Source organism: Chroicocephalus ridibundus, chromosome 2 (genome assembly GCF_963924245.1).
Source record: "Chroicocephalus ridibundus chromosome 2, bChrRid1.1, whole genome shotgun sequence".
NCBI classification, from domain to species: Eukaryota; Metazoa; Chordata; class Aves; order Charadriiformes; family Laridae; genus Chroicocephalus; species Chroicocephalus ridibundus.
Window position 1 is genome coordinate 128,243,996 of NC_086285.1, and position 13,558 is coordinate 128,257,553.

The 13,558-nt window shown below is 37.5% G+C and overlaps 1 protein-coding gene across 2 annotated transcripts in view; it reads right to left on the reverse strand.

Moving 5' to 3' along the window:
* Positions 1 to 304: 304 nt before the first annotated feature.
* Positions 305 to 13,558, reverse strand: part of NSMAF (neutral sphingomyelinase activation associated factor) — a 39,827-nt gene continuing 26,573 nt past the window's right edge. The window contains exons 18-31 of one of the 2 annotated variants that reach the window (XM_063326914.1): positions 12,754 to 12,874; positions 12,330 to 12,461; positions 11,863 to 11,905; positions 11,248 to 11,411; positions 9,669 to 9,777; positions 8,225 to 8,283; positions 7,473 to 7,540; positions 5,501 to 5,568; positions 5,143 to 5,266; positions 4,386 to 4,469; positions 3,243 to 3,393; positions 2,760 to 2,862; positions 1,682 to 1,791; positions 305 to 696 (exon numbers count right to left, since the gene is read on the reverse strand). In XM_063326914.1, the coding sequence (XP_063182984.1) occupies positions 602 to 696; positions 1,682 to 1,791; positions 2,760 to 2,862; positions 3,243 to 3,393; positions 4,386 to 4,469; positions 5,143 to 5,266; positions 5,501 to 5,568; positions 7,473 to 7,540; positions 8,225 to 8,283; positions 9,669 to 9,777; positions 11,248 to 11,411; positions 11,863 to 11,905; positions 12,330 to 12,461; positions 12,754 to 12,874 (1,431 nt within the window). In that variant the 3' untranslated portion in view covers positions 305 to 601. The remainder of the gene's footprint in view (positions 697 to 1,681; positions 1,792 to 2,759; positions 2,863 to 3,242; positions 3,394 to 4,385; positions 4,470 to 5,142; positions 5,267 to 5,500; positions 5,569 to 7,472; positions 7,541 to 8,224; positions 8,284 to 9,668; positions 9,778 to 11,247; positions 11,412 to 11,862; positions 11,906 to 12,329; positions 12,462 to 12,753; positions 12,875 to 13,558) is intronic. The other variant, XM_063326915.1, reaches the window with a different exon arrangement.

Consider the following 13,558-nt stretch of genomic DNA (forward strand, 5'->3'; position numbering starts at 1 on the left):
CTTAGTGCTGGTTTTCAATAGGAAAAAGCAATACAGAATATGTTCTTATTCTTTCTGCCTTTGCAAATAGCCACATTTGGAAAGTAGACAGCAGACTAGACTGACCCCTGCTGAGAACAACAGCTGCCTTGGTGTTCAAAGTAGGCTGCTGCTTTGCAAGAAGAAAGGCTGAGTACACAAGAGGTACATACACGGTGGCATGAGACATGGCACTAAGCTGCCAGCACCCCTAGAGACACCTTAAGTTAAGAATGCAAATGCTTCTTTGAAACCAGTTCGAACAGCAAGCTATGACGCATTCTATGTAAATCAAACAATGACTGCACGTTAAGAGTTCTTTAATTACAGAAAAATAGGTCTTTAATTTCATCTTAGATATAATTTTAGACAAGCATTTTTAGTATGATAGTCCATGAAAAACAAATGCATACACTATGGAAGTTAAGAGCTCTCAGTGAAGTCACCATAACATAGAAAGTTGTACTTGAACAAAGCTTCTTGTCTGGTTGAACTTCGGCAGCCATCATTGCACACTGTAAAGTTCCTTTAAAAGGTTTGGTTTAAAATACGAGTTCATTTAAATGTCTGGAGGGAAAGGCACTTAGTATTGCAGTTTCCAGAACATGATTTGTTTGTCTTCCCCTCCTGTAATAACACTGTTGCACTGTTCATTCATCCACATGGACATTACAGCACCTGGGAAAAGAAAAACCAAAACAAAAAATTAAATCCAAATGCAAACGAAAGTGGTACTCCAGATGATGGAACAGATCTTTTAAAAAGAGTTTAGGATCATCTGATCATTAGTTTGGATTACACTGACACCACGTATGCTAAGAAGAACTTTAGTAGGCTTCTAGGTGGCTGTGCTTACTCACAGTAATGACCTCATGCCACATGGCCTCAACGGATTTTGGGTACTACAGGGACAATGTCAGTCGCAGTGTAGAATGCAGATGGCACACTCGCAAAAGGATTCATGGGGATAAGGGGAGGAGGTTTCTGTAGAAAGTGAGATTTTTCACTCTGCCATTTCCACTTCTCATATTAAAAGTATATTCACATCTTCTAGCATATGCCTTGAAGCCCACTTCTAAAGATCTCCCTAGCTACAGAATGATCTCTACGCAGGCCAAATTCCAGACTACAAGCTTATGGTAGGGAAGTCTGAAACAACTCTTCATGAAAGCAGCCTTAAAAACCAAACTGAATAAACCAGCGTTTTTCTCCTTCAAATATTTTTGTTGCTAATGTACTGAAGACTATACAGATATATTTAAGAGGCCTATAAAGCCCCTTCCACAACAACTTTCCAGTAAACTTTACTTACTGTGTTGTCAGACTCACAGTCTGGACAGACTTTGACAAAGTATACAGCACAGTCTACACAATGCTTTATTAGGGCTATGAAGTAAAAAAGTGTTGACTTTTGTGATGTTGTGTGAATTAGAAAAATCCCAGGTCAATTTGGTCAATCTTGTAAACAGCAATATTCCTCCATCATTACTAAATTTTCTAGGAGGCTCATGTGGACCTACTTTAAGTTCTGGTGTTCCAGATAACCTTAACATCAAGAACAGCCCACTAGCTGAGCAGACAACTCTCAAACTTTTCAATACTAACAGAGCTAGAAAATCAGAATCTTCCATTCAATTTGCGAATAGGAATAGTTCAGACGTACCCGTATGTCCTTTGATTCTTTCAATAACTTTTCCTCCAAGAATGTCCCAAATCATTAATTCACCAGATTGACTTCCTGATAAGATGGTATTTCCGTCCCATTTGAAGCACCTGCAAGTACATTTCCAAACTGACTAAGCCAAAAAGAACTGAAAATGGAGGTATGAAACTAAAGGAAACTCTACCCTTTAACACAGTCTTTCTGGAAAGGCTATTCCCAAATGATTTTAAACGGTCATAACCCAGACTTGCTTCTCTGACTGCCCCAGACCCGGCCAGACTTTCCTGGCAGAAGGATGAAATGTGTTCACGTAATAGAAGAGAAGCCAGTCAGCTGCGCGTGCGCATGGTACCCAAGTGCCCACATGAACCATCACTTTCACTTCCGTCCCTTCATGTTGCTGAAACAATCACTTGAAGGGAAATAACTGAAGAAAAAATATATACACATGCATATACGTACTTATGTGTATAGACACATACACACAAAACCAACAAGTGTACTCCGCGTATGGCTGCGACATTTTTACTCCAGTAACTGAACGAGCATTCCATCTGTTTACCTGGTAAACCATATAGAACTCTATGCATTTTGGTTTGTGAAAAAAAAGACTGATCACTCTAATTATAATAGCCACTCTTTTCATAAATTATCCAAAAAAAAAAAGGAATCATTGCAAAAAAAAAAAAAAAGGAAAAATATGAAGACAGAGATGATTGACATTATTGACAGAGATGATTCGACTAAAAGAACTGTCTACTTGGTAGAAATTTCAGTAGCTCAGCTGCTGGAAGAGCTGCTTAGCTACAGCTCTCGTCATCTTTTATGGAAGTTAAAGTTGTTGTTGAAAAAATGCAAGTTAATTACTTAGATACTTGTTTGGTTTTGTCCGAGTTTGGAAAGCTTGACCATAATGCACACAACATGCCAGAACACCAGCCTTTGCACTTTAAAAAGTTATTCAATAAAACAAAGTTGCCGGTATTCTGCCCTTTCTATTCTGCTACCACCAACCACCAAACATTTCCACGGCCAAGTTGGCCACGAAGCTTCATAATCTGTATGTTCTCAGAATTACCTCTGTGGCTCACCAGCAGTTACAGAAGATATAAGCATTCCAGTTTGGACATCTATTACTTTAAAACAACAGTCCTCTCCTGTGCTGAGTAGATGTCTGCTGTCTGTACAACAGAAAAAAGCAAACAAAATAAACAACAACAGAAAAGCATGTTTAGACATGCAGTTCTAGTTACCAAAGCACTCTGTGATACTGCAAGCTAGATTGCCTGACCTACTTATTTATAGATGATGTACTGTAAATTAAGTCTCCAAGCAAGCAACAACAAACAAAAATGGTTTAAAGTCTAGACCACTAGTCTACAGTCTAGTATCACCTTGTGTACAATTAATGAAATTCTTTATAACGGAGACAGATGTCAATCCAAAACATCTCACCATCCCCCCTAAAGTTCCAGTAACAAGGGTATATGACATGAAATCAGAAATAAGATTCCCTTTGAAACTCCCAAGAGTGCATATTAAAAACTGAAATCCAACGTACCAGGACTAAAAGCAGCATCAAACACAGTCCCAGAATGACATGGCAACTGGTGCAACACTGTTGCTGTAGGAACATCCCAGACACTAATGGTACCCTCTTTGGTTCCAGATGCTAACATAGTATTTGCAGCATTAAGGTCGATTGTATTGACCTAGGAAGTTAAACATCCCATGATTTTCCTATTCTTTCATGTGAGCTATCTCGAGACAGGTTTTAAACATACGCAAAGTGAGTCTATTATCCATATGATGATATTTCATTTACAAAAAACATTTAATTCTGCAACATCCTCAATTAAGTACAATTATTAAAAATACTGCCTATAAAAAGTAAGAGATAGGCCCCTTCGATGATACTTTAAACTGCTTTTTCTTTGCAGAATCAGAAAAGCAAATCGACGTATCAGACTACTGTTAGTACCCATACCCTACACCTAAATGCAAGACTTTACCCTTAAGGGTAGAATTCTTCTTTACTTTTAAAGAACTTCCTAGTCATCAGTTGTTTCTAATTCTTAAATGTTATCAGAACTGTTTTAGTAAATGTCTATGTTGTCACCTGTAAAAAACCTAACTATTAAGAAGGTTTAAAACACAGTAATTCTAAATAGCCTACTACAGTGACATTAAAGGCTGTAAATAAGAGTGTGCAGTTGTACATTTATGATTTAGTGCACACAATGTGTTAATATATTTACAGTGTAATTCAGTAATATATTTTATTGTACGGTAAACAACTTGGACAAGTTCTTTTTCATTTGCTTGTCTTTGGCAAAAATACATCAAGAGGAAGCTGTAACAATGAAAATACCTGAAAAACAGTAGTCTGTTTCAAAAACAAAGAAGCTAACACAAAAAACCCCCACCCAAACCCAGTTACCCCTCCGGTACTTTGTGCATACAAGCTGAGCAAGACAAATTAAGAAACCTGTTTATACCGCTGCTTCAGTCCCCAGGAGCGGGCCTTTCAACTGGGGAAGCAAGTGACACTGGTGCAGGACACATCTCAGACAAAAAAACAAAATGAAACACCCCCCCTACACACACACTTCCCAAAACAGCACATCTCCTCAGCCCCCTAACCGAATCCTTGAGCAAGTAATCTTCATATTCTGAGATACTACATCCGTATCCACATACTTACACTAACATCATGTTCCAACTCTGCAAGCAGTTCAAAGTGGTGTTTTTTATTGCTCAAGGTCTCTCCAGGAACACAGTGCCACACCTACAACACAGATACTGAAGTTTGCTCAAGGAAGCATTAGCAGAACTCTGGATGAGTTTCTTCAGTACCGAATTCTCACATTACAAGGAGGGCTGCTTGTGTTAACCGCGGGCCTTGCCTACGTGGCAGAACACAGCAGCAGCCCATGCCACGTGAACTTGTTTACCCTAAGCAGAGCCACATATTAGACACGACTACACTGATACCAGGTAGCTTACGGGAGCTTACAGGTGTATCATTGCACTGAATGTATACTTACCAAAAAGGCATACACAGAAGGCTTTGCTAAATTCTTTCCTGTCTCTAACTTCCAAATTATTTTTCACCTAACTGTAGGCATGCTCTTTAGCTTAGCAAGTTCCTGGTCCACTTAGCTGAAGAACATAAGCTACAAAACCTATTACATTTAAACAAATACAGTTTGCCTCCCAAACCCCCACATTCAGAGTAAGTTAGAATGAATGAAATCCCTTTAAAGTAACATTTCAGCTTTGAAACACAGTTGAGATAAAGCTAAATGAAGAAGATATTCTAGAAATAAACTTGCTGTCATACTAGCTAAGTTATTATTCTAGAACAACAGGTACACCCACTGCAAAGCATTTGTCTGGCTGAATATTAAAAAGTGCTAGCTATAAATAGTTATTGAAGTATAACAAAGCCACATACAAACCTTCACAGTGGAATCCCAAGATGCAGAATATAAACGCCCATCACGCCAACAGATCTTACTGACTGCATCATCATGTCCCATTAAGACGTCTTGCTGTCTTCCAAATGCAATTGAATAAAAATATCTAACAGGAAAAGGTTACAAAAGCATTACGCCTTCAGAAAACTTAAATGTTTTTTTCTAAATAGATGAAAGTAACTTTGTTTCTACAGTTTCTAACAGAAATCTACTAAGAAAAAAGTAGAAACATAGACACTGCGTTTCAACAATTAATTTCTCTATCATTATCTACAACCATAAACATAACGACAAGGCACTCAATATAATTCAACAAAGTCAATAGGAAGTAAATACATACATATGATTGTCCCATGAAGAACTTATAACAGTGGTATCTCCTGGTAAGATCAGACAAGATGACAAAGCCTGTAAAAAAAAAAAAAAAGTAGCATCCAATTTCTTACTCCAAATAAAATTGAGGTACATTAAAATGCTTCTTGTTCTCCAAAAGCATGTTAATCTTCCATACACACAACATATAGGTGCGATATGAATACTAATCAAGAAAAACCTTATACATTGGACAGTGAACAGCAAGAATAATTAATCCCTGGTAAACATAAAGGTAGCACTGAAGTTCAGAAACATGCAGAACTGGCAGATCTCCTTTTTCAAAATGCTGGTATTTGAAGGACATGGTATGCAATTCCTCGCTCAGGAGAAACTGGGTCAGCTCTTCATCTTGTAAGCTGCTATCAATTCTAGGTGGAAACAGCTAACAGAAACTAAAAATCAAGGTTTCCTTTGATGTTTGTTCTCCATGACAGCTACTTATCAGCTCAGCTCTTTCAAACAGCAAACGTAGCTATCTAATTCCTACTGTTCTCGACAAGAAACATTCTTCACAAACAGCTGCTCAGTTACATTACTATCACTGGAAGGAGCAAGCTAAAAATAATAAAATAAATAAAAATCAGCCCAGTACTTCTAATGGTCATGTTTTAGGTCTGTTCTGAAAAAAAAACAAAAAAACAAAAAAAACAAAAACAAAAACAAACAGTAAGTTGCTGGACTGTAAAAGACTGTAAAATGCTTCTAGCTTTCCTGCAACGTATCGGCACTAAAACTACAGAAAGAAGAACAAAAAAACCCCACCAAACAGAACAGAGAATATACAAAGCCTCCTCATGAAAAACTGACTTTTGGCGTAGGAGTCAGTAAAGACCTCCCTTTTTACAGTGACAAGAAGCAACATTCCTAAGTTTGCCTTGGCTAAAGCATTAGGAATTGCTGTATCTAGATTCACCTGCTAGCGTGTGCCATGGCAGGCCATAGCTCTGCAACTTACTTAGGGACCTGTTAGAGCATTCTATGGCTTCTGTCTGGGCAACCCATTTGCCTTTTTTGTTCCCCCTTGAGACGAGGATACAGAGAAGGCTGATATATCCTAGTGTCTTGCCTCAATAAAGGACTCTGAACATGACAATTGGGAGTAAATCCGTAGGACCCAGATCTGGCCACAGTGCTCAAGCCCAGAAAAATCAAATATAGAATCTCTTTCCAAGTTCTGTTTTAGAAGCAGGGGAAAAATGTTGCTCAGAGGTTGCTGAGATCACCGCTCACTGAGGAAGGATGGCTCAAATTCACCCAGCATAAACTCCACTTCTGTGCCTTAGGAAGAAGTTCTTTACAATGAGGGTGGTGAGACACTGGGACAGGTTGCCCAGAGGGGTGGTGGCAGCCCCATCCCTGGAGATATTTGAGGCCAGGCTGGATGAGGCTCTGAGCAATCTGGTCTAGTTAAAGATGTCCCTGCTTATTGCAAGGGGGATGGACTAGATGACCTTTAAAGGTTCCTTCCAACCCAACACATTCTATGATTCTATGCTTGGTTTTCTTCTGCCGGCTGACTCACAGCCTTCAAGCACTTGGATGCAGTAAGGCAAATGCTGTGTGTAAGCGTATGGGTGGAATTTTAAGCTTTGTGATTCTGGTCCCAGTGGCAGTTCAAGGTTGTTCAGGAAGACTCCTCTGCTCATGCCAGGCTTTGTCTATCGCAAGCCCCGCCCTCAATAGCAGGGCAACTCAGAACAGAGCTATCAGAGAAGTAAGGTGCAACCATTTAATCCTCCCTTCCCATGTTCACAGAATGCGGTCTGTCTCCCTGGAGGCCTGACAGAGCCTCACTTCACTCCGCGAAATTATTCACACACAATACAATTGAGTAGGCAGGGGAGGAAAAGAGGCATTGATGTACGGTAAGAGCCACTTCCCCGAGTAGCTTTCAGAAGATTCTCAATGATCTCCTTTTTATCGTGACAGCAACTTACCATGTTTGAAAAAGACACACTTCTCTGGATTGTTTTTGATTCTTTGGAAAACATCTTCAAAGTTGAATCTGGGAACAATGGACAAAATAGAAGATAAAAGGACTTTTATATTACAGAAGCCAGTAATTTTGCTCCTGTTTGAATATTCAAATAACTTACTATGAAAAACAGGTATAGGTTTCTCATAGTCTTCGAGAAACTCTTTATAAATCTTGTGACTTGGGCCTGTTTTGCAATAGTTACAGATGGACTCCCCCACGCCCATCAAACTCTAAGAGAGAAATTACCACCTTCACAAGCCTAGATATAGATAATATTGAAATCTTAGGAGTCAGAGTGATCTAAAACTTAACAAATTCATGTACTTAAGATATTTCGTTACAGGAAATATATATTTAATTTCTATAATAGCTGACTTTCAAAGGTGACAATGCAAAAGCCAAGCAGAAGTAGCCTTTCACATCTGCATGCTGAAATTCCCTCAAACAGTAAGAAGGAATCGAGCACAAAGTGAAAACAAGAATCTTGCATTTGGCAAAAGATTAGGGCCACTGCTTTCATGACTGTAAAAAAACCCAGAACTCAGTGATTCCAGAAATATCCCATTTAAGGTTGTCTTCATTTTGCTCTCAGTGAAGATATTAATGGGATTCAATTGTAGCTACATTTCAGTTTCACACTATTTTATTCACAAAACATTAACCTGCATTTACACTGCAGGTTCTAGTAAATACCTCTGCAGTAATACTTACCTTGGGATGTAGTGAAAACAGAAGACCCATTGCAAGTGACTGCTATTCCAGTAATTGCCCTGTTTAATACAAGTAAGTTTATAGGTGATTTCACAGGCTTTGAAACTTAACCCCCATACTGTAAATTGACTAGAGCTGAAATTTATTATTTGATCTCTATAAGAGCTAAGACATTCACGGAAATTAAAAGCACTACAGTGGTGTGTTATATGCCTAGAGAGAAAAATATACCTTGATATAATATGTATTCCCCATATTGTTCTGCAAGAACTTCATCCTCATCAGAAAGGCCATGCTCATGTCAGAGGATAAATAGTTTTTCAAGTCTTTTCAGTCTTTTCAATTTGGGATTAGCTACAAAGAGAGTCAGGAACCTGCCTAGAAGCAGACACTAAATACTTCAAGTGTCAGGAATCAGAACTTGCATGTCTTTTCTCCTCAAATTTGATATTGGCAAAGTCACTATAGTCTAGAAATTTAGATATATAGCTTATGTCAGGGAGTGAGTTGTTAGGAAGCACAGAGCATTCTGCACAGCCAAAATTCTGTTATCAGACCTGCTTCTATTTTTTTCTCACCAGTCTTCGGAGAAAAAAACAAACAAACAACAAAACAATCAGAAGCTGAAATTCAAGTCTGTTTCAGGATTAGGACTTTCCTAACTCTAACAATCTGGTAACAGAGGCCCTTTCTCACTACAAATATTACCTTGTTTTCTGGACAAGAGAATGTTTCTTTTCTAGATTACAGTTACAGTCACCAAGAAAGTAGCTGTACTCAAGGTAGTAAGAAATCCTCCTGCTAGTCCAGCCACTAGGACAAGGGATGGTGCCAAAGGAAAATCTGTTCTTTAAAAGATAATTGCTGTTGTTCATTGTTAGGTATTTTCAAAGTTCACCTGAAATGCCCCTGCTGACTCATGGCTCCCTACGAATCCATCAGAACAGCAGTTTGGTACCTGGACTAAGTGAAAACCTATAGCTGGAGACTTGGAAAACTGCTCATACAGCAACAGCTTGAGGTGTACAGTAGTTCAACTAAAGTGGTTTAAACTTTTCAAATCAAATAGGATGAAGAAGTTAGGTCCTCCTGAGGTTATAAATAAATAAATAAATGGAAGTCTTTATCCAGCTGCTGCTATCACAGTTTTAGAGAAGGTTAATTAATATCTGCTTCAGGTACTAAAATGATAATGAACTTAGCTCTCAGTCTGTATAAGGAACAAACAAACAAAAAAAGAAAATCAAACTGACAAATACCTTTTCTGGATTGATAACCCATCATATACTCATCTTGTGTAATCAGATCAATGATCTGTCTCACAAAGAAAAGGATTTACCTTAAACCTTAACCCATCATTCAGATTGGTTACCTTAAACCCTAACCCCCACCCCCCAGTTAAATGGAACAATTTTGACTGTGAGAAGAAGAAAATAGTACCTACTCTTTGTGAATTTTATATCGCTCATCTAATTTTAGTTTGGCAATATTGTTCCAAGCAAGTGTTATACTTTCTTCTGTCAAATCTTCAAATGATTCTTCATTTGGAGAAACTGGAATAAAATGCCACAATAAAGTTTCACCACAAATAGAAAACAAAAAGATAGATTTCAAATAACTAGGTAGCTGAAGTTGCAAACATAAATATGAAAGTACAGAAATCATGCAGAGCTCCAGAAACAAGAATGCTTGGCTAATGCAGAGTGTAACATGATCACTAACTTTTTTCCAAATCTCTTCTTGGAATGCATAGGCTTACACAGTCAAAAATATGATTTTTCTCCCCAAATCAGGGCTTTTAAAACTGGAGACTTCACAGAATGCATTTCCAAAATGGAAAAAAAAAAAACCAACACAAAAAAATACAAACAAAACTTTTCTGCAGAGATGTTTTGGTGTTCTGTGGAGATACGAAGAGCTTTCCAAATGGAAAAGTACTAGGAAATCCATCTACTGCTACAATATGGCATGTGATTTTATTATTCTATTGCATTCTGTTAGAAATGTCACAACTTCATTTCATGGCAGTGCTACAAAAGTTATAGGATAAAAATATGCAACAGAATTGAGACAGTTAGATGTCAATTACTATAAAAAGGCCAAACCCAAGAGGAAATGTTGATCTGCAAGTTAATGACTTAGGCAGCATACCACCATATTTATTTAACACATATGAACGTTATTATCACCATATACAACTTTCAAAGCCACTCTTGCCATTTGGATGCTACAGGTTGCCATGCCAAGTAGCACTCATCTTCACTTCTCTGCTTGAAAATGAAAGCCTTCAAAAGGTAAGTTAATTGAAGATAACCAACTGAGAAAAACCTTTCCATGTGATACCTAGGCTGAAGATTCGGTCCAATTTATAGTAGACCACTATAGATATAAAGAGGACCGTAGCATCCTAGTTTCAGATAAATGGTCTAAGTTGAAGAGAAGCCTGTGATGGCATTACATATTCTTTTCTTGAAGAAAGTTATTCAATAAACATTGTCCCTACAGTATATAGGGAAAACAAAGTAATTTCTTTACAAATTTTTATTCAAGTCATGGAAAAGGAAAAAAAATTTGTATGTTTAATTTAAGTTCTGAGGGTTTATTTAGACCGAGCCAATCGATCACCTCAAAGAGATCCCTGTTCAAAAACTGAAGAAATCTCGATATCATTTAGAACACCTGCAGATACGGTCACTGAAGCTGCTGTCACATCAAGCTTGATTTTGAAGTGCCATAAAAGGCCGAGGATGATAGCCCTCCCACTGCTGCAAAAGCTGAGGTTGAGCAGTCCCAGAGGAGACCACTGGAATGGAAGACAACAATGCAGGACAACACCTGTATTTTCAAATTTGAAACTGGTCTTGCCAGTTTTTCTCTAACAGTTAGCTCATGGATTTATTCTGAGTTGGTTTACAGCGAAAGTGGCCAAGAGACTTGTATAATGAGTTCCTGTGGGAGAAAAATACAGAACTTCTCAAAATTACAAATCTGTTACATCGTCAGTTTATCTGTTATAGGTTTACCTGGAGACTCAGCTATGGAAACACTGTGACTAGATGTTCGAGACAAGCTTTTCAGCTTCGGTACTATCCTTCGGGGATGAGGAATTGTAAACAACTGTTTTGGCGTCTGTCCAAACTCCAAGATTTGTGTCAGCAGAGCTACTTTTTCATTGGGGTCCATAATACTTTACAAAAACAAGATATTTAATTAAGCTAAATAAGGCAAGTACTTTTTTTTTTTCCTCCCCTCCCCTGAAAGCATGGGCCTGCATCCCAGTTACTACAGTATACTATAGGCCAGCACCAATTCTTACAGAACTGATTTACCACAGATGTGACAGACAGTCTTTTGGCAGCTTCATAATCTTGTTTATGTATGATGACAGTATGCTTGTCAATTAAAAAAATAAAACAATTTCACAGAAGCCAGACAGAAGAAAACGTTGAAGTAACAATCTCTCCATGCATGCTAGAAGTGACAACCTGACGCTGGTTCTCTGCATATTCAGGAGAATAAAATGGAAGAGCGACACCATTCACATACAGAGCACTTTTACAGCCAGCAGAGAACCTGGAGGCATACTGAGAAATTTATCTAATTGCTTTAGCAAAAACATTCTGATTCTTATTAATTACCTGTTTAAATCCACTCCTCCTTCATAAGTTAATGGGTGAAACACTGGAAAAAAAAAAAAAGAAGTTTATTTGTACAATGTAGAAATACAAGGCTCATTGTCTTGCATATCTACTATAAAAAAAAGTCGTATTTTTTTATTCAACTTGGTTATACTTAAGCAACTAAGCTATTTCAGCAAGCTACAGAGTTTGAGATTTTGTGTTTTAATCCTGGGTTTCTTATTTGAAAAAATTTTAGGATTTGTACGAGACTCAGAGAAAGATTGAAAAGTTAGCCCTTTCTATAAAGGAAGGATGACTTATTTAAGCTTCATTAAATACCCCCTCCGCAATGATGAAAGGAAAAAAAAAACCCAAACAACAAAAGCACAGTTGTATAATCAGGCATTACAGACATGCTGTTATTTACCATTCCTGCCTAATTAAAGCATCCCTTCTTTTTCTATTTCTGTAAAGTGTATATTTACCATTGTGAGCTGAAACTGCTTCACTTCCTTTCTGCTTGTAGCCAAATATTATGTCAATCCATTCATGAAGATGTTCCGACACATACTGACTTTCTAAAGCCTCTTGGCTCTTCTGAAGAAAGTCATCGGGACCTGGCAAGAGAAAGGTTAATTAAAGCAGAAGATATCCCATTCAGTATTGGTATCCATTTCTGTTCCTCCTCCTTCTTGAAAAACCAACCAAACAAAAAACCCCTAACCCCAACCCCCCTGCACCAAACCTCAATTAATAGTTTAATTTTTACAGAAAATTTATGTCAATGTTTTAAAGCAAAAATTCCTTCAGAAGAAAATGGAATGAGCATTTTTGAGAGAAGAGCCACCATCCTAGGAATCTAGACAATCCTGAATTTATTCATAAACCAAGAAGTTTGACTATTATTACCTGATGCCCAAGGGGGAAGCTCTACATCTTCAACCATCTTTCCACCCTGCCTTTTTCCTAAGTCCAACTTCAAAGTGTTTACTAGAAAACTAGAATCATTTTCATAAAATTCTGGAATCAACTGGAAGGAAAAAAAAAAAAACAAACAAACCCACAAGTTTTGAGATTAGCTTAGCTTTGATCACTTAAACAGAATATGGTCAGTAAAAACTTAAAGTTCATATGTCAAGCCCTAAAGTTAGGTAGTAGTTTTTCCAGGCTTTCTTCTGCACCAGCAAAGCAGCACTGGAAACTTCCTCCCATTATGCTTTCAACTACTTTTAGGCTTCTTGACTACCTACAAGGCAATTAGAGTGGCATAAATATTTTAACATGTAATGTGTAACATAAGAATCCATAATATCTAAGAGTATTTTCAGAACCCTAATTGCATAGCTACTTTCTTATTTTTAAGACATCAGGTAAGAATCAAGACAAAAATCTAGAATAAAACAAGGATGATAACAAAAGTTTCAGAGGTTTAGTCAATTATTTGAAGACCACCATAGCTAACCAACCTTAACTCCATTACGATTAACTATAGACTTTTTTTTTAAAAAAAGTATTACTATATTTATTATATATCACTCTTTTATTCAAAAACCCATTATTTAACAGCACCCACTATTTGACAGTTAATCGTTCTCAACATAGTCTACAAGTTGTGGTTTCCATAAGGCTCAAAAAAGTAAGATAAAATTTCCATAGTTTAACCTCTTCAGTGAAACAGCCAAATCCTTATGAAATTCCAGCAGATGATACAGAG